General features: G+C 36.8%; 4 protein-coding genes across 11 annotated transcripts in view; all 4 read right to left on the reverse strand.

The window, feature by feature from the left end:
• Positions 1-4,237, reverse strand: part of LOC111414051 (G-protein coupled receptor 158 smog) — a 97,061-nt gene extending 92,824 nt beyond the window's left edge. The window contains exon 1 of the mRNA XM_071196942.1: positions 4,165-4,237. The gene's annotated coding sequence lies outside the window, so the exon portion shown is untranslated. The remainder of the gene's footprint in view (positions 1-4,164) is intronic.
• LOC111414031 (RAB3 GTPase activating protein subunit 1) overlaps positions 1-5,689 on the reverse strand; it is a 41,540-nt gene extending 35,851 nt beyond the window's left edge. The window contains exon 1 of the mRNA XM_023045182.2: positions 4,165-5,689. Coding sequence (XP_022900950.2) covers positions 4,165-5,630 — 1,466 coding nt within the window. The 5' untranslated portion in view covers positions 5,631-5,689. The remainder of the gene's footprint in view (positions 1-4,164) is intronic.
• Positions 5,690-5,834: 145 nt separating this feature from the next.
• LOC111414063 (peptidyl-prolyl cis-trans isomerase, rhodopsin-specific isozyme-like) lies at positions 5,835-10,335 on the reverse strand. Of its 2 annotated transcripts, none has more exons than XM_023045242.2 (3): positions 10,251-10,335; positions 6,167-6,726; positions 5,835-6,110 (listed from the first exon to the last, which is right to left on the reverse strand). In XM_023045242.2, exons 1-3 carry the CDS (start codon positions 10,311-10,313, stop codon positions 5,981-5,983), a joined length of 753 nt encoding a protein of 250 aa, XP_022901010.2. In that variant the 5' UTR covers positions 10,314-10,335; the 3' UTR covers positions 5,835-5,980. The 2 variants fall into 2 exon arrangements, with proteins under 2 accessions (XP_022901010.2, XP_071052831.1); XM_071196730.1 differs by having other exon boundaries at positions 6,003-6,121.
• Positions 10,336-10,446: 111 nt separating this feature from the next.
• Positions 10,447-19,200, reverse strand: part of LOC111414045 (homeotic protein spalt-major-like) — a 77,292-nt gene continuing 68,538 nt past the window's right edge. Inside the window, exons 3-10 of one of the 7 annotated variants that reach the window (XR_011640537.1) lie at positions 14,496-17,260; positions 13,925-14,195; positions 13,720-13,871; positions 13,254-13,421; positions 12,882-13,179; positions 12,549-12,645; positions 12,230-12,403; positions 10,447-12,143 (exon numbers count right to left, since the gene is read on the reverse strand). Coding sequence is in view for 6 of the 7 variants with exons in the window: in XM_023045202.2 (XP_022900970.2) it covers positions 11,883-12,143; positions 12,230-12,403; positions 12,549-12,700; positions 12,882-13,179; positions 13,254-13,421; positions 13,720-13,871; positions 13,925-14,195; positions 14,496-17,260 (4,241 nt within the window). In the remaining variant the exon portion in view is untranslated. Of the gene's footprint in view, positions 12,144-12,229; positions 12,404-12,548; positions 12,701-12,881; positions 13,180-13,253; positions 13,422-13,719; positions 13,872-13,924; positions 14,196-14,495; positions 17,261-19,200 lie in introns of all 7 variants that reach the window. The other 6 variants (XM_023045202.2, XM_023045203.2, XM_023045204.2 and 3 more) reach the window with 6 other exon arrangements.

Raw genomic sequence — 19,200 nt, forward strand, 5'->3', positions numbered from 1 at the left:
GCTAAGAAAAACCAAATTAGCCCTATACAAGACCTTAATACGACCTGTACTAGCTATGGGTCGCAAATACGAGCTCTAGAGGAAAGTGCTTAGAATATGGCGTTGTTAATGACAACAACAGTTGTATCTTTTACATTGCGAACCAGAGATAGTTAAATTTATCAAAGTGTAAAGGTTGAAATGGATTAGCCATGTAGCCAGAAGGGGCATAAAAAGTACCACATGATCTACTTCTCTTTAATTGCCGTGGACCTGTGGGTAGAAGATCGGTTGGGAAATCGAAAAGACGATTCGTGCACAATGTTGGAGACAACTGGTGCAGAATGAACAGGAATTATTAAGGCAGGCCATGGTTCATAACGAGCTGCATCATGCCAAGCATGATGATGTAGATAAGCCTTGTGATAAACTGCTAAAAGTCTTCGCAGGAATCTTCTTATGATAAATTGTACTTACAACCAGAATTTGCGCCATCGAAATTATGGTCATTGCGTGTAGATAAGGCTTGATCCTTAAAGGGTTAAGTATGTGCTAGTAATTCCTAAACTAATCCAAGTCGCGCTGCCTTTTTCAAGTTTTATTAACATTAAATTAATAATTAATGTGATGGATGAGATCCATTAATCGCTGCAAATTGTCTTAAATCATATAAAACATTAAATTTTGTTCTATACTAGCCCAGCTTCTAACAAATACGACGGAAATAAAAATAAAATCCACTGAGACACATCACTTAGAAGGGGATATTCATAGAGGGAATATATTTCTCAAACCAAATAATAGGTTGTGATAAGTATTCCTCAAACATGGTTTTTATATCTTTACAAAGATCAAGAGGTTAGTTTGATACCAAAATTGCTGTAATATTAAAAAACAATCTTTGCCCGCATCTTCATTTATTAAGCAAAATGGAGAAGAAACTTCATAGTTTGAGTTTTCTTTTTATAAAAGCTGATATTTTTTCTGTTGACTTCGAAAGGTGAATGTTTCTCCTGCAGAGACAGATTAAAGCAATTTAGCTTTTCAATGTCGCATAAATATGGCAGTTTTATTAAAAAATGGCATCAGTAAAATATTCTGCATCTTTGCATCCTGCTTTTTTCACAAAAATATATCATTATTCCCTATATCTGCTCCCATATCTTTATTATCTACACAGCTTTTACAAAAATTAGTTTTTAATGGAGAAGATATTATAATATTTTGATGCCAGCATATCTCTATGGAAAATGAAAAGGTTCCATGGTTTGCTTCGTATGAACGCCTGAATCTTTCATACCAATCAGACATATAACGAACTCCATCGGTATAGACATCGTGGCATTTAGGCCAATTAGTAATTATTTTCAGATATGAAAGTCTCAAGAATCTCCAATAGTGATACTTTTACAAAATAGAAGTTGTTCTTGACCATACTTGTTATTATTGGGCTACAATCGAATTTCGCCTTATTTACTTTCCCAATCAATTCATCGTTGATATCCTTTGCCATATGTTGTATTCTCGGACTAAGTGTGGTGTCACCAACCATGATATTTACCATATCTATAGCAGCCCGAAGAATAAGTCTTCTGCGATGATATGAGGCTTCTTACACTTGGCGATTCTGTAAACTAACTTGTAAGACGCGAACAAAATAACACTTCGTTTACTAGCGATTTCTTATTGACGCTGTTTTGTACCCTCTACCATAATATCGTGCAATAGTTTCATGTTTCAAATTATACTAAATTTATCATGGAAGCAGCGGGTTGCATCCTTAAATTAGTTTCGACGCATGAAATTCAACACTAATTCGTGATGAACATCTTTAGTAATTTCGCACTACATTCGTCTCCAAGGTAACTCTACATATTCACACAAAAGGCCGTTGCAGCCTATACCGGTATAGAAGAAAACTGGACTTTTTCAGCAACATGCACAGTTAAAACAGTAAAAAAACTCAAACTAGTGACTGGAAATAAACAAAGTAACACTCGTGAATTGTTTTTATTTTTTCTTGCAGAATTCCTTCAAGGTGCTACAAAGATCTTCCTCTTTTTAGATACTAGATACTCTTCGGTATGTTCATTAATACCACAAGATATACGTCACATCTGGAAGGCTGAGGATGTGCCTTAGACTAATATGATGATTGATCTTAAACATCGTTAAAGTTGATATAGTATTAGTTAGTACAATTGGTCACTTCCAACTCTTCTTAAAAACTCGACAGTTGTTCCTGTGACCGGATAGTAGCGCCTTGCTATAGCTACGAATACTAAAAGAATGAATTGCCAAACTAACAAGGGTAATGCCTCCTTTTATAAAAGTTTAAATTTTAATTTCAACTTATCTTAATATCCTATTTATGTATCATAAGAAAAGTCTAAATTGCTGCGCTTGAATCATACACTCTGCAATTGTCACTTTACCACACATTAATGATGTTGGTTCTTTGTGTAACGAAACAAATTTGTTTAGAAAACCATTTTTTGACATGTCCTACTCTAAAATAGAGAAATAAAGGGAATACGCCAAAAAGTGGACGAATTAGAACAATATAGTCTTTTAAATGGATAGGAGGTTTTAAATGCTCACGCTAACCAAAAACAAGAGAAGGAATATACTATCCCAATCAAGTTTGTTGGATACACACACAAAGAACTGGTTCTTCATGCTAAGAAGAAACTGAAAACGACGACTTTCAGCGTTGCCAAAGACCTCACAGAGCTTTCTTTTTTCTTGCTTTTGTGGGAGAGGTACTTCGGGCGCTGAATCAGACAAAAGCTGTCGGTAATGACGGAATAACGAAACAAACGCTTTTACTAAGATCTCTGGTCATATTACCCTATGGTTATCACTTATCACATAATAATCTTTTGCATTGAGAATTCTATATTTCTTGATCAATGGAAGGGTGCTCTTATTACACCTGTTCCAAAAAATAGTAAGGCTGCTCAGTTGCAGGACCTGCGCCTAATTAGTATTTTACTGGTACTTTCTATAGTTATAGAAAGAATATCATCGAAACCGTTCCATCGTTACCATTTACCATTATGACTGGCTGCAATCTTTCACTATAATGGATTATCGCAATTTGCACTTAAACTTATGCAGACTATCTTGGTAACCAGTCACAGCAAGTAACTTCTAATGAAGAAAGGGAAAATAGATATTGGATGGAGGATGAGGAGAGAGGCTGTAGACTATATGGGAAAGACCGGAAGTCCTTACAACATTTGCTGTGCGGAGTGTAGTGAGTTGAGGGAGGATATGGATTAGAGGCAGATGCTGGGAGAGAGGGCTGAGGGAAGGAGATGGATGGTGGTGGCAGCGAGCCATACAAGTTATTGTAGTTTTTAAATACTAACCTTCTGGGAAACAAAAATTATTAAGTTAAATAACTTTTAATGAAGAGCTGTGTGTAAAGGGTAGTACCACAGAGTTCCACAGTGTTTACAGCTCAATACAATATAAATGTGGACGTTCCAGCGTGGGTGGACATGGCTAACAAGCACTGCTTAACTGTTAATACTACTAAGTCATTGGTGATGGTCTTTGATAACCGGGGAGTCTTGGCCGAGATCACTGACACTTTGACAGTGTCCACAGAATTAGAATACAAAGAGTTCAAAATGCTTGTTTACGCTTTATCTACGGATTCGAAGCTATGAGAATCTCACACACGTTAAGGTTGGTGCGCTGGTTGAATATGTCAAGTCAAAAAAAGTATTATTAGTTTATTTTTAAGTTTTTTAATTTAAATTTTGTTTGCTTTCTTTAGATCATTCATATTAATATGTAAAGGATCAATACTAAAGCAACTTTCTTTACTCGTTTGTAACATTGGTTGCATACTGATTGTTTTTAACGTGTACGGCAATGAACAAGCAATTTTGCAACAGAATTTTCTATAGGGGAAAAGGTAATGAAAATGTTTTTCTTACAATTAGATTGGAATGTACAGTGTGTTAATTTATTATTGTACCCGACGTCATCATTGCAAGTATGCAACCAACATCACAGTTTTGGTATTGCAATACGCGATTTGCGTATTTGGTTGCATATTTGCAATGATGACGTCGGGTAGGATAATTAATTAACACAGTGTGCTACATAGTTACTTTCAAATGTTTTAAAAATAAAGACTATAACTTTTTTTCCCTCCTTTTAAATACTTACCCTGGAATTGCAACTGATTTATCCCATCTATATCTCATTTCTTGAACAAATTCAAACCATAAATGTGCCATACTGCGAATTCCTCCTAAAGTATCCAAAGTTTGTGCCAAAGTAATTGACAATCGCCAAACTAAAGAATCATTCGCGCACGTTTTATAACCGTTAAATAAATCCTCGATCGTTTTTACATTATTCACATCGCGAAACGTTGTTTTAACGTTCTCTTTTGGATTCATTTCACTGTATGGGTGTAAAACGTCATCAGATGCGTCAGGAAATAAAAAGTACAATAAAGGAACAAGAGTTTCCTCAGATAATGGCGAAACACCTCTTCTTTGTCGTATAATTGAGTTCCTTGTCGCTCGTTTGAGCATTGTGGTAATTGTTGGAATTTGAGGTTCGGTTAGAAGTGCAAGTGGATTATTTTCTGGTTGTGGAACTGAGGCGTAATCACCCAAGATGTCTTGGATTGTAGAATTGTTATTAAGCAGTTGTAAAAATTCATTTAAACATTCGGCAAGTAAACATACTGGTTGATCAGACATTATAGAGGATAAAGTCCATATTGGAGCATGCATTGGATCAAAATCTGAATAATTTTCGCTGTCAACAACAAAATTTTCTGGTAAATGAGACCATTTTGTTCTCAAAACTAAACATGCTATTGGATCATAACGAACACCAAATGGTAAAATTGTTAAAGAATTGCTATCGAAGTTATCACTGAACACATCTAAAGATTCTTGTTTCCAAGAATAATTCCCAAACTCTGTTAAATGGTATGTTAATTGTACAGAAACCATCACAGGATCTAAATTAACTGGTGATATTATTTTTGTTTTGAATATATCAAGTAATCCACTTAAATATTTGTAATATGGTGGACCTCTCCTTAAATGAATCATTTCATAATTAGTTTTTATACCATTTCCTTCATAAACACCCAAATATAAATGCTGCAACTTATCTCTTATTTGAATAAACATTGGAATTTCACAATTTAAATTAGCCACAGCTATATTAGCAGAACTCAACAAAATTTTAATTATACTCTCAGATGTAATACCAGCATTATTAAGAGGGCTAATCACCATATACTCATTCAAACCGTACCATTTATAAATATATTTATCCGGATTGGAATCATCCTCATCCTCTAAAACAAAATCAAAATTTGAATCGATAGGATTTTTAGTCTTTTTATCTCCATCCTCATCATCATCTTTAGCATCTTTAATAGTAGACATCAAACGATAGAGACTCAATTTAAATTCCATATCGGAAAAGTGTACATTTTCAGATTTCACCAACCACTTCACATTTACGTTTCCTTTGTCGAGATTTTTCACATCTTCGATTTTCCATTCGTGTACGATCTCTTCTAATCGCGAAATAAACACTTCCCATTCCGATGCCGTCGTAAAATCTTGATGGTAAAACTCAGATTCATCAATTTCTTCGTTCATATTGTGATGTTTTTGTAATGAAATTTTTTTAGGTTAACTCAAATCAGATGATTTTGACAAGTGACAAATAATATGTATGAAGTACGTTCAAAAAAGATTTCTTGTCATTGGTACGTTTAGAATGTATTGTATAGATGGCGATGTAAAATAATATTAAAATTAATAATAAATGATTAGGCTAGATTATTATTAGAATGATTTAAGTTATGTTGTAATAATTATTTTACTTAAACACACAATTATTTTTAAATTTAATAAGTTTTGCATTAATTGCTTTTGGGGCCATCTATGAATAAGTAGACTAAGTTACATAAGATAATTCCAGAAGATTTAAATTTAAATCTTTTAAATTAATCTATATGTTGATCGTCAGTAATCAACCTAAAACTATCCAACTTTCTAATAACCCAATGAAAAAATCCCAATATAGTAAACGTGAAACTTAACGGGATTATGCCAGCTTTAATCCATTCCCAGAAACTAAAAAAAAGCTGCATTTATTTCTAAAATTGCTCTTCTAAAATAAATCTCTTTACCTATATTTAACATCCTCAATATAGAAAGGTTCTGGTGTAAATATAAATCCCGCTTTTACAATTACAACGGGTTTGAGGGGTCGATCATCGCCATCTGTTTTAACGTGTTCTATCGTGTGAATAAATGGTTGCCCTTCTATTACTTTTCCAAATACAACGTGTTTTCCATCTAACATCGGAGTTGGTCTGACTGTTATAAAAAATTGGCAACCGTTTGTATTTGGTCCGGAATTTGCCATGCTAACATATCCGGGTGCTGAGTGTTGAATATCGAAATTTTCATCTTCGAATTCATCTCCGTAAATACTTATAACGCCGGAACCGTTATTAAATAATATATCTCCACTTTGTATAGCAAATTTATGTATAACCCGATGAAAAATTGTCCCGTTATAACTTTTTCCATTAATTCCATTTAATGCAATTTCTTTAAAGTTACGAACAGTTTTTGGAACAACACTTCCAAAAAGACCAATTACTATTTTTGTTGGTTTTCCATTATCAATTGATATGTCAAAATAAACTTGATCTGTTACTTCATGTTGGAAAGAATCTATAAACTAAAAAAAATATGTATATTTTATAAACATTGCATAAGCGAAGTTAATACTAGCTATTTTTAGATTCAATTAGTTAGGACTTTATAGGCATTGTAATTCGGTTATTTCAATAGAAAGCTTTATTTTCAAAGTGGCAATAACTCCAAAACAAGTTAAGATTGATACAGCTCCGATTCAACCTTTTACCCGTTAGTCTTATACAAGCCATTAAATACATAGTGTTCCGTAGCTTTTCTATATTCTGCTATTTGAAATTGTAATCTAATTCATAATCATAATTTGTTACTATCATTTTTCTGGATAAATTAAAATGATGTTCTTTTTTTCATATCCTAATACCTAAGCAGTTTTCGTTACACTTTATGACACCCATACAGCAAGCCTTCGTGATCTAGTGATTTCAGTGATTTCAAATCCGTAGCATACAGTATGATTGACGAAACGTAATCTGTCTGTATTGGCTTTTACAAAAAAACCTGAATATACTAAAACTGTATATTAATAGCCAACATGTAGGTCAAATGATTTAGAATATTTTCGTACCCCTGGACATCTACGTTATTTGACGTTGATTTTTTAGTTCGTGATTTCAATATCTGACAGAAATGGCTGAATTATCTGTATAGTTGGGGGATCCATGTTATACAGTTTTCGTGAATATAAGCAGAATGCTTTCACGACAACAATGTTTATATCATTTATATTTTACAAGGCCAAGAAGAAGCATAGAAAGCTCATGTTTTTAAGACCGTAGATCTCTTTATAAAGCTGTTTAGGAAACTAAATAGCTGTCTTTTAGAACACTTTTATATTTCAATCAATATATTATGCTGCAATTTTAAATATCATCAATTATGATAGGATTGTCAATGGGGATATTCACATTAATATTTCCCAATAACTTAATTATTTTGGCGAATTGATTTACCCCAACGATCACGTACTATATTAGTAATTATGGCTGCTAACAAATAACTTCAATATCTGAATCACTTTATGCCACACTCTGTTTTTTTCACTTCTTTTAGCTATACATATGTAATCTCAAAGATTTTTCGAGATATTTTCGTTTACCTGTTGCAATTTATACCATATCAGTTACTATGAAATTAATAAAACTTTAAGGTAAGTCAAGTCTATTGGCACAAGAAAGTTATGTAATAATTCCTATGTGTAACACGTGAACGCATACAGTAACTTTTTTCAGCTGTTACAGATTACAAAAAATAGTCCTATGTCTGGAACAATCGTGAGATTGAAAATCATATTAGAAATAATAAACTTCAGGGTACTAAACTTAATAGTAACTCGACTTTATGCAGAACTCTCCGTACATAACTGCTGTGGATGTGTTGGGTTGCGCTATGTGGTTTAGGTTAAGGCTGATTTGAGTGTGGATGTGTTGAGTGAGTACGTGGTTTGGGTTGAGTCTGGTTTTGGATGGATGTGCTGATTTGGATGTGGATGGATTGGGTTACACGGTTTGGATTGAGGTTGGTATCGGTGTGATTGGGTTTAATGTACGTGAAATGTGGATGAGCTGGATTGGGGTGGGTTTGGTATAAGTACCCAGTACTTGTTCTTCTTCTTCTTAGCCTTCTTGTTTCCATTGTTGTATACAGGGTAATTTAAATTCGACCCCCACCATTAGGATCTCAGAAACCATAAGAGATACAGAAATGGTTAAATAGGGGCAAAGTTCCGTATCTTAGAGCTCATTATTTTTCAACTAAGTTTTTGGATGTAGCCGTTTTAGTTTTTAAAATATGGCCGATATACCGGGTGTCCAATTAGTGCGATATCGGACGATATCTCCTTACAGGGTGTCGCTAGAAGAAAATGTTTATATATAAAGTTGTTTGGTGCCCGAAGGTGCATAACCTAAAAATATTGTTGTTTATATAGAGTGTTGCAAAAACAAAGTACAAGGTACAACTTCGTAAATTTAAATGGAACACCCCATATTTTATTACATTTTTGAATTACCCTTAAAATTCGACATACTTTTTGTTAACATTTTTGAAATATTCACCATTTTGTGAAAAAATCTCCGTCTGCACGTGTCTATAAAAGAAAGCATACCTAATTTATTTTTCCGTCGACCGTGTATTTATATGATTTATAAATGTATACAAAATCATTCATTAATGACACCTATTAATAAACGATTTTGTATTAATAGACGATTTTAATATGTCAAAAGTCAAAACTTAGTATTGTAGTCTTACCGAATAGATATAGTGGTCGGTTGGGTCAGTATTACCGATTTCATTGGAGAATATTTACAAAATTGACTACTATATTAGTTCGGTCGGATTTTCTTAAAGTTTATCAAATGCCAGTGATAGAATTGGGTGATTTTTCAACGATGGATTTTCTCTATTTTGTTGAAAAGACGGTCAACGGAAAAATATTGTAACTAACTCGTATATTAAAATGCGATTAATTATCTCAATAATTAACATAAAAAAAAAGTTAAAATATCTCTATAATTAATCGCCTTCATTAATAAACTTGTTGGTTAAATAACTATAAAACCCTACAAAGCAAATCTTTTGTAGATTATTAATGCATAGTTACAGTAACTTCATGCTCATATAAAAATCTGGTAACCTTCTAGAGGGTGTTCGTAATATCTCATTTTTTTTTAATGGAATGCCTCATATTTTTTTATCTTAAATTATTCGCCAAGTAATAAGGTTTCCTTTTTATAAAGCATGTAGTTATCAATTAGTTAGCAATAGTTATCAAGTTATTTATAGGACAATAGGGTCCTATAATCTTCGTACAGTCATTTACTTCTTTTCCGTTTTGTGGGCACACTCCATTTTTCAGATTAAATTTCCAAATCAACTTGACTATTGGTAGCGTACTTAATAGATTGTCATATTTTGGTTTTATACTGTTTAGGCCTTCATAAAACATTTTCGTTAATAGCAATCTATTCTATTTGTGTCTTAGGTTGCTGATTTTATCTTGATTCGCTCGTTTTCAAAACATCTAATTAAAATTGTTAGTTTAAATTACAAAATGTCGTATCTTAAAATCTAATTAAGGTATTACGGTAAAAGTTAAAACGTAGTAAATGAAGATTTAGCAGTTTTCATAAATAGTTTCTTTTCTTTCCATAAACATCGCTATTCTGATTGTTAACCAATCATATTTAAGAAATTTTAAAAATTTCATATATTGTAGTAAATGCAGAGAAATTTTATATAAGCTTATCAACAAAACGTACATTCAAGGGTCATATTCTTAGTGTCAAAGTAGTCACTTTAAATGCTTTTGACATATCTTTAATGTTTTTTTCACGTTATTTTAAACTTATAAAATATTAGCTTAATTACACAGGTGTATTGACCAAGAATAATCGATTTTAGTATTATTTACATAATTGGAATAAATATTTCTCTTGAAATAACTGAATTACTACTATATCTATAAAGTTCTATCTAATTCGAAACTAAAAGCAGTTGGGGGCTAATTTTGCATCGGTATAAACACTGAAGCAAAAATATACTTACTTGTGTAAAAATAACAAGTAAAAGAATGATTATGTTCATTATTGATAGTTTTAAGGCAAACATTCAAATGAATTGAGATTAAGTTTTAATGGTATAGAAAAAAAAGTTAGTAATTTAATTAGTGTTATTGATTGATCCTAAAGAACTCAAGCTTTTGAAAGATAGAGGGTGATTGAGAAAATAAAACAACTTTAAATTTGAATGTGATAAATATTTATAATTTATAATTAAACAGATCTTAACTGGCTCGTACAGTAGTTTATATACACAGACATTTCAGTATTTTCGTGTACGCACTTAAATCTGGTTGTGAGATTTTTTTTTCGTGATTTTCTATCTCTCGCTCGCTCCGTAATCTGTTCTTGTTTCCCTAAATTTTTTTTGGGAGAACAAAAGTATGTGGCGTGTAGGTGACGTAAAACGCCCGTTAAAAATATTTTTTTTTCGACCTCTTTTGTACATTCATATTCATTCGCGGGAAAAAATGTGAGAACACCTTACGTTACTTACATTTACACAATTTACGGCGGTACTTGTTTATTTTATTTCTTAACTTTTTTTTTTCGATATCATTCAATAACGGCCCTCTGTAAACAATAGCGGCTGAGATACGTCGTTTTTTTTTTACTACGATGCTTTTTACAAGAAGTAAAATGTATTATAATTTAACGAACGAAAGAGGGTTGTAACGAAAAAAACAAGGAGAGATAAAAGAAGGTGTGAGATGAAATGATGATAAAATTTTTTATTTTTTTTTATTACCTAACGATTTATGTATTTATCGCTACCTCTAAGTGATCTGGGGTGATGATGAGAAAGGTTAGATCACTTATTACGTAAAATATAAAAATCATTTGTACTTAAAGGAGAGGGTAGATTCTTTTTGTTTCAAGCATACATTTAATTTAGTTTTACAATTATTAATGTTTACAGTCTCATAGTAACCACAGAAGTACGATATATAATATGTACAATGTGTTTTTTTTTTAATTTTAAATTATTTAGTTATAACAAATAATCGAAAATTATTACTGATTGTAATAATAATTAATAATACATCGGTGATCCGGAAAAAAATGCAAATTCACCTATTATAATAGTATTTATATATAATTTTTTTATGTACAACACGTTACGCGATTTTAAAGATGATTCATCATCGATAAAGCTAATTAAATAAAAGGTATGTGTATGTTTTACATATACTGGCTTACGATTTCTAATCAAATATTTATATTCATATACTTCGTTTTCTTATATTTATACGATTTACACCTTAGGGATACAGCTAGGATTTTTCTTGAAAAGCTTTTTTTCGGACATACTATAATACATTCACAACACGTTTAACGAATGTCGTTACAATAAATACGGTTTTACAATGAATGAAGGGGTGCGCGTCCAACCAACCGGCCAAAAAGAAAAATTATTATACAGATACAAAACTATAATCGGGCTAACATTTTTTTCTCTTAGTTAGTTGCCTTTTTTCTCTTTTTTTTGTTTTAAATTTAACACAGCGAGTAGCTTTGCGGCTTTTTCCTACTGGCTGGTTATCACAGAATCATCATTGCCCCGGCCCCACTCTCATACAGACTAGTTTTAAATAGGAACACGGTGTCCCGCGGGATCTCATGCGGCCAAACCTTCTCTTCCTGGAGGAAGCAGCTCCTCCCGTGACGTGTCAGAGCTGGTTTTCCGCTCGAAATGCAGGTCCCAAAGCCGGTCAGCTTCACTTCTACTCGCCGGTCTCGAAGGAGGTCTTTCTGGTGACCCAGTGGCGGGTCTCAGAACGTCCGGTGGTGGATATCCGAAACCTAAAAGGTTAAACTTTCCCGCACCTGCACCTGCCATTCCATTTTGTTGATTTTGAACCACTGAGATCTCATTAAGCTGTAAAATAAAAATCAAGATAATTAAGATAAGGAAACATTTTATTACATATTAATTGGTGTGTTTATTTTTCTTTATTTATTTACCTTTTGCTGCATGCCGTTAAGGAACGGAGCCGGTAGGTACGGGTAAAAAAGGTCTGGCCTCCGCTGGAGAAATTCTGAATCCTTGGGAGTCATGGGTATGGGTGGTAGGTCGAGAGACATGCGACGGCCGCGTCGCGATGCCCCGTTGCTCCACATATGCGTGCCCATGTGAACCTATTGATACATAAATGGAAATAAGAAAAATTATTGATTTGTAAATTTGAAGCGGCTCGATGTTAGACTGGCAAATTTTCGATCAAATGCGTTAGTCAAAGCGCAAGCCGCCAAAAGTGGCACCAGACCCAAAGTGGTTACATACCTTGAGGTTCCCTTTGGTGGTGAACGCCTTCTGGCAGACCGTGCACCGAAACGGCTTGTCGCCCGTGTGGGTTCGCATGTGTATCTGCAAGGCCGAGCTGGACGAGAAGTTCTTATTACACACGTGGCACAAGTGCTTATTAGCCTGTAAGCCTGCAAACACACACACAAAACGCACAATGAGGCCCGCAACCGGCTATTAGTGCAAGCGGGGCGAGAAAGGTGGGAGGAGGAGTTCATCAGTAATTTGTTAGTTTATAATAATGGGGACACTGAGAAGTAATGTTATGGAACGAAATATGGGTCAGATATAAACGGGACTCTCAATACTTACTTGGAGGTCTTTTGGGCAATGGAAGGTCGTTTTCCGATGGCGCTCTTTTAACTGGTTCGCTGGGTGTATCGTTTTGGATGATTTGTTGCGAAACTTCCGGTTCCGATTTAATTTCCTTAATTTGTGGTATGGTTGGTATCTGTAGTGGCGGTGGCGGTTGTGGTGTTGTTGCTTGAAGAGGTTGTTGTTGAGGATGATTTAGTTCTGGTTCTGAATTGGTGAGTTGCGGCGGTTTGTCGAACATGTGTTGGGGCATGTCTCGTATTTTGTGCGTGAGCATATGTTGTTTCATGTTACCCTGTAACGAAAAGAAAAAGCGATTAGTGAAGATATGAAGCGAAGAGCTCAAAATGAGAGCTCGCGTTTGCTTACCGCGAGCTGGCACCAGTTTGGGATCGGCGGGGAAGCAGTGGCGTATCCAGGACTCATCGGCAACGGGAAGACCGACGGTACCTTCTTCGGTTTGCGTTTTCTTTGCGCTTTCTCGCTGCTTCCTGTGGCCTGGATACGCCTCTGTCCGCACAGACAGTCCTCGCCGGTCTGCAAAGATTACGAGGCTAAGCATTGATTTTTTTCAAAGAGTTTTGGTACGGCGCCCTAATGCGTCGCGACGCGCGGCAATTTGCGTCCGGGACCTTGACAAAGCGCTCCTGTCTCCGGCGAGAAGCGGAATTTGTCCGGACGGGCGCGGTATATTTAAAAAGCGAGCACGAAAAATTGAGATTCCCAATCGAAAATAAACTACCCGGACGGTTGACATAACTTATGGCTGGAAGGTGGCCAACGGTTAATTCGAGATGAGCGACCGTTGTGCCATTGTGCCCCCCGATTCGCTCACCTTCGTCGAGAAGCCTCTATCGCAGACCGTGCACTTGAAAGGACGCTCCTTCGTGTGGCTCCTGTAGTGGATCTCCAACGCCGAGTTGCATGCGAACGTCTTGAAACACAGCGTGCAAGTCGTATTCCCCCTCACTGAAACCAAATCAAATACTATAACTTAATAAACTTTCTTTCTTCCTTCCTTCCCATTAAATTCAACTTACCCGTTGGACCAACAGCTAACCTCAAAGGACTGAACGTAGTTGACGTTAACACCGAGGAAGTTAGTGATGATAACGCTGACGTCATCAGAGGGGAACTCGTTTGGCCTGGTGGAAGTAATCCGAACGAAGAGAACAGCGATGGAGGTGCTGGATTCGGCCCTGGACTTGAAATAGGTGCCTGAGATGTTTTTGGCGTCAAATCCAAGGCACCTAATGAATTTGATTCGGAAGGTGTCGGACTCGCGTGATGTGGAGAAATTGGACGTGTAACCTGCGCAAATAAAAATAATTCTTTAGTCATAATCTATTCCATACCACCAATAATATATTTTAATTAATATTCATAGAGTGGTTCTAAATTAGTTCAACTTCATTCTTTAAATTACACTTCTTGTTGTACATTTGTTTCATAACGCTCTAGGATATATTTAAATTGACATTTGGTTAAGCGCCTACCAGACATTAAGCTATGAGTAAACAACAAAATAAATTATTCTTAGTATATAAACGAGTCCAATCGTTAAATTGTTAGGTTAAGAAATAAAATATTAAATATAAAATAATAAATTACCTGGACGGTGTTCGATATTTGATTAGGAGAAGACCTAATTTCAATCCCGGGACTTGGACTGGGCTCTTCGGGTGTCTTCTCCCCGTTTTGAATTATAGGTGATGACGGTGGTAAAATTCTATTCATCTCTTCCGGTGTGCAATTTAGCCTGGGCAACATCATTTTTTGCACGGTGGTGTTGACAAACGAATTGTGATGATGATTTTCAGGAGATGAGCTGGAGTAAATGATATGTTCCGAGTTGCTCATAGCATCGTCATCTTCATCTTCGTCTTCTAAATAATCAGTTTCTGATTTCACGTCCCTGTCGAGTTCCATCTTCATATTGACGGGAAATCCTCCAGGTCCCAGTGGGGACAAACCCGGTACGGGGAAGTTTTGTCCTAGGAATGGATGCATGGAATTAGGTATCTGAGGAAAAGCCCCAGGGGATGGGAAATCTTTCACTTCTGCGGCTTGTATCTGTTCTGGTGTGAGATCTGTTGGTTCTCCTGTATGGAGTCTGATATGTTGTTGAAGAACCAATGCGTTGGTGAATTTTTTATGGCAAACGGGGCATTGATGGAGGACTCTCATCGGTGGTTTTGCTCTATGAACACCCATATGAGTCTTTAAATTTCCTTTCGTTGTGAAAGCTCTTCCGCAAATTTTACATTTGAATGGTCGTTCTCCGGTGTGTGTTCTATAATGCATTTGGAGAGCACTTTTACACGATAAAACTCTATGACAGATAACGCATTGATTCGGATCTGATAATTTATGTTCAATATTATCTACGAGTTGTTGTAATTTACTAGTTTCTGATGTTTTCGTTACTTCAATAAGGCTCTCCCAAGAATTATCGTTACTTCCTGGTCGAGGAAGGAGACTGGTGTATATTGCCGGATCTTTTGCTGGATCTGGAAGTGGTGTAGTTGGAAAAGGACCCAAACTTCCGGATGATGCACTGCTTGGAGGAGAGGTCGCGTGTCCGAAATTGAAACTAGGAGGTAATCTTTGTCCGGTTATTATATTTAATGGGCCTATTGAACCTTTTTGTGATAAATTTTCGGGTTCATCTTGAACATTTTCCATACCGGGCGTACTTCTTTGCCCTAACATGTCTTCATTGCTATATTTACTACTATCGATACTACAATCATCGGGATATGGACCTGGAGATGGGTACCTTTCTTGCTCCTGGTCTTGTTCAAATTCCGTATCGATTTCTTGTTTAGGTGTTATTTCAGTCGGGGGTTTGCTATCTCCGTCGAGGATTTTTTGATTATCGTTTTCGGGTTGTTCGAGATGTTCCGTTCTTTCTAAAGGCGGCGTTGGACTTCTTGGGGGTTTACTTAAATTTTCCGGCATTTCTTGTTCCTCTCGTTTCATAAATAATTGATGTGATGGAAATAATCTCGAAGGTTCTGGAGGTCTGTGCGGGGAAGGAGGTAATCTTGTGGGTAAAAGTTCCGTTGGTGGTCCTGGGGGTCGATATAATGGAAGAGTCGTAGGTGGGAATGGATGATTTGGTGGAAAACTTAAATGAGGTGGTGGTGGGGGACCTCCGGGTGATAAAGCGGGTTGTTGGCCCATTTGGGCTAGTAACGGGGGATGATATTTATCTAAATGTTCTGGAACTGGGTTAGGGTTCATTTTAATGTGAGGAAACTTGGCGTTGTGTCTCTGGAAGTGGACTTTAAGGTTTCCTTTGGTTGTGAACCTACTCCCGCATACGTTGCACTTGTAAGGACGTTCGCCGGTGTGAGATCTGATATGTATTTGGAGAGCTGAATCGGACCCGAAAACTTTTCCACAATATCTACATCGATGTTTAAAAAAGGGTTCGTTTCGACCTTTCGAATCGTACGGAGACATGGATCCTTTACTTTTTCGAAATGCTAATTCGTCGGCGAGATTTGTTGCAAGAAGTCCTTGGCTGGCGTTGTCTAAGACTTCTTGGGCGCGCTTTTGAAGCATTTCAAGTGTGTTTGGTTCATCCATTGATGGGGGAGGTTCTGTGTGTGTGATGATTGTTGATGCGAATGATGATGAAACTGCGCAATGTGGTAAGGGGGTGGGAATTAATAATGGGGATGATTCGGAGGTTGGTGGTTCTTGAATTGGTTCTGCTTTTGGTACTATCGGACCAATTGGAGGTACGGGGCTTGGTTCTCTTGGGGGTGCTATTTGAGGAGGTGGCGATTCTGATGGGGGCGGCTCAGGGGGTTCGTTATCGTTAATCATTGAAGCAGGACTACTCGCTTTCGATCGATTGATTGATAGTTGTTGCTGCAATTGATTAATAAGTTGTAGCTGAAGAACTTGTTGATGTTGTAAAGTAAATAATGTTGTTTGGAGTACCGCGAGATCTTGGAGGGCAGCTTCGTCTGGATTATTCCCCATGGCTTTCGCTGCGAATTGCGCCACGGCAACTTTGGTATTTTCTAATGCTTCCAAGGTCACGTGTCCCCCTGGTACTGGAAACCTGAAGTCTAATCTCGGTGCCGCCTCTTCTTCCCCATCAACACTGTTATTGTTCGCCGCATCCTGCCGGTACCTCCTCATCCTTTCCAACCTCTTACCCCCCGTGTCTTCGTCCTCATCTTCTGACACCACCATATCTTCGGGATCGGAATGAGCGGGTTCGTCATGTTTCTTCGCCTTCAAGGAGCACTCCGTTTTATGGGTTAGGAACTCCTGGACGTCGGTGAATTGTTCTTGACACCGCGGACACATGAGTGGCCTTTCGTAGTGTGGTTCTTCGTTAAGCGGCGATGACTCACCTGGAACAAAGACGAGGGGCCGATTACTTCGGGCGTGACGGACCGCTATAGGGGCGAGGATCCCGAATAGCATGTCGAGGTCGCTTCGGAGGGCCCCACGCGACTGGCATGGCATAGGCCGAGAGATATTAAACGAGATATGAATGTAGAGGGGGTAATATCAACGGTAACAAAGCGCAGGCGCGCTTATGACAAAGTGGGCCCTCGTCCGGCCATACAGCGCCAGCGTTATGACAAGAAGGCGGGATCGCGGATAGTCATAAATAAAACGCACTTGTTGCGGCTCCATAATCCCCGCCTATTGTCTACGCCCATATATTCCCACCACTTCGTCTCCCCTTATTATACGCTTTAATAAACTGACATGACAATCGAGATTTTTCTGACTATAAGAATATATATATTATATATATAAGAATCTGTTAGTACCCAATTGTTTGTTTGTTAGAATCTTTAATTTCTTTTGTTAAAGCCCACTTTTACCACCTCTTGATAAATTTATCCGATAGATAAATTGGTGTTTTTTAGGCTCGTTACTACCATCTTCTGGTTAAGCTATCTAAGGGATTTTAACGGCTATTTTACGCGTTCTGATTGGCTAGTAGATGGGTTTGTTTATAAGATAAATTTAACTAAAAGATGAGGGATAATAATCCCTTAGATAGTTTATCAGGAAGATGGTAACTTAATGCAAAAGAAAATGAATGAAAGAAGTAATATAAGTAAAAGAAGACTTCTTGGAATTTTATAAAGTTCGGCGCGGCATGAATGTTCGAATTATAAAGTTGAAGAGTGGAACAGATGCGGTCTACGTTTTTAGTCGGATTCGTGTAAACCCATCGCCGTCGGCGTTTTATATTTAGCACGTGCTCGCATTGTATCGAGTTCGTTAGTGTCGAGGTAATTTACCTAGTCGTCATAAATAGCAGTCACGACGTTAGATGGTGGCACGTGCACACCCCGTTGGACGGGGCTCATCTCGCCCGACGTATTTATACGAAGAGGGTACAGTTTGACAGACAAATGGCCCGGCTCATACCGGCTCGTGCGCTGATAGAGCCGCGTCAGCTTCCGTTTCCATAAACCTGGAAGCGACCGCTGTCATATGGGCACGAAGGGGGCTTCGTTTAGAGTTTCCCGTCACCCGAGTTATAGTTATTATTTTTCCTCGGGACGTTTTTTTTATTTCTTTCGCCCCCTTTTTCTTCTTCTTTCCGTATTTACGGCATATTTCCTGGTGTGCCCCCCACGCTGGTTTATTTTTTTCCAAAGAAAACACGTAAAACGCGGCCGTATCGGTTACAATAATTTGTCGTTGGTTGTCTTTGCTGTTGTCGCTGAAACCGCGGGCGTTCCTCTTGTTCAAAAGACGTCCCTTTATACAGACCGAAGGGTGTAACAAGAGACATCCCAACCGTACCTGGAACACTACTTCAAAAAAATGAACGCACAATACACTCCGATGTTTGAAGACAAACGGGAGCTATATTTATGTCATTGTAATGCCATTGGGGACAGCATAAATACGCTTTGGATTATTATACCCAGGTAAATTGGAATTCTTTTTAAAAAAGATCACCTGCATCTTAACAAATTTATTTTTAATTTTTGTTTGGAATATTTGTCTTAAAATTTTTTAAAATAAAACTAAAACTAACACTTTAACTTTCAGTTTAATTAACGCGAAAGATTCTAGTTCTACGTCTAGTGCTGGTTCTAGTTAGTGGTGGAACGGATATCCGGCTGCTATCCAGTATCCGGCCTATCCGGCAATTTTTTAAAATCAATTTACTTAGTACTAGGGTTGTTACGAATGTACAGGGTGGGCAAATTTGGGTGTTATTATAGGCTATCTCAGAAACTATAAGAGATACGAAAAAAGTAGGTGCCATGTCCCGGTCTCTTTTTTCGATACTAACCCAATCCTGCAAACACCAAAC

Source organism: Onthophagus taurus, chromosome 6, assembly GCF_036711975.1.
Source record: "Onthophagus taurus isolate NC chromosome 6, IU_Otau_3.0, whole genome shotgun sequence".
Taxonomy (NCBI): Eukaryota; Metazoa; Arthropoda; class Insecta; order Coleoptera; family Scarabaeidae; genus Onthophagus; species Onthophagus taurus.

What these genes read in the sequence shown, in the direction of transcription:
- LOC111414063 (XM_023045242.2), bottom strand. Translation starts at nt 10,313, where the DNA reads ATGTTTGCCTTAAAACTATCAATAATGAACATAATCATTCTTTTACTT. An exon ending in TACTTGTTATTTTTACACAA is followed by an intron (nt 6,727 to 10,250) that starts GTAAGTATATTT and finishes TATTTTTTTTAG; the next exon opens with TTTATAGATTCTTTCCAACA. An exon ending in ATTGAGGATGTTAAATATAG is followed by an intron (nt 6,111 to 6,166) that starts GTAAAGAGATTT and finishes GCTTTTTTTTAG; the next exon opens with TTTCTGGGAATGGATTAAAG.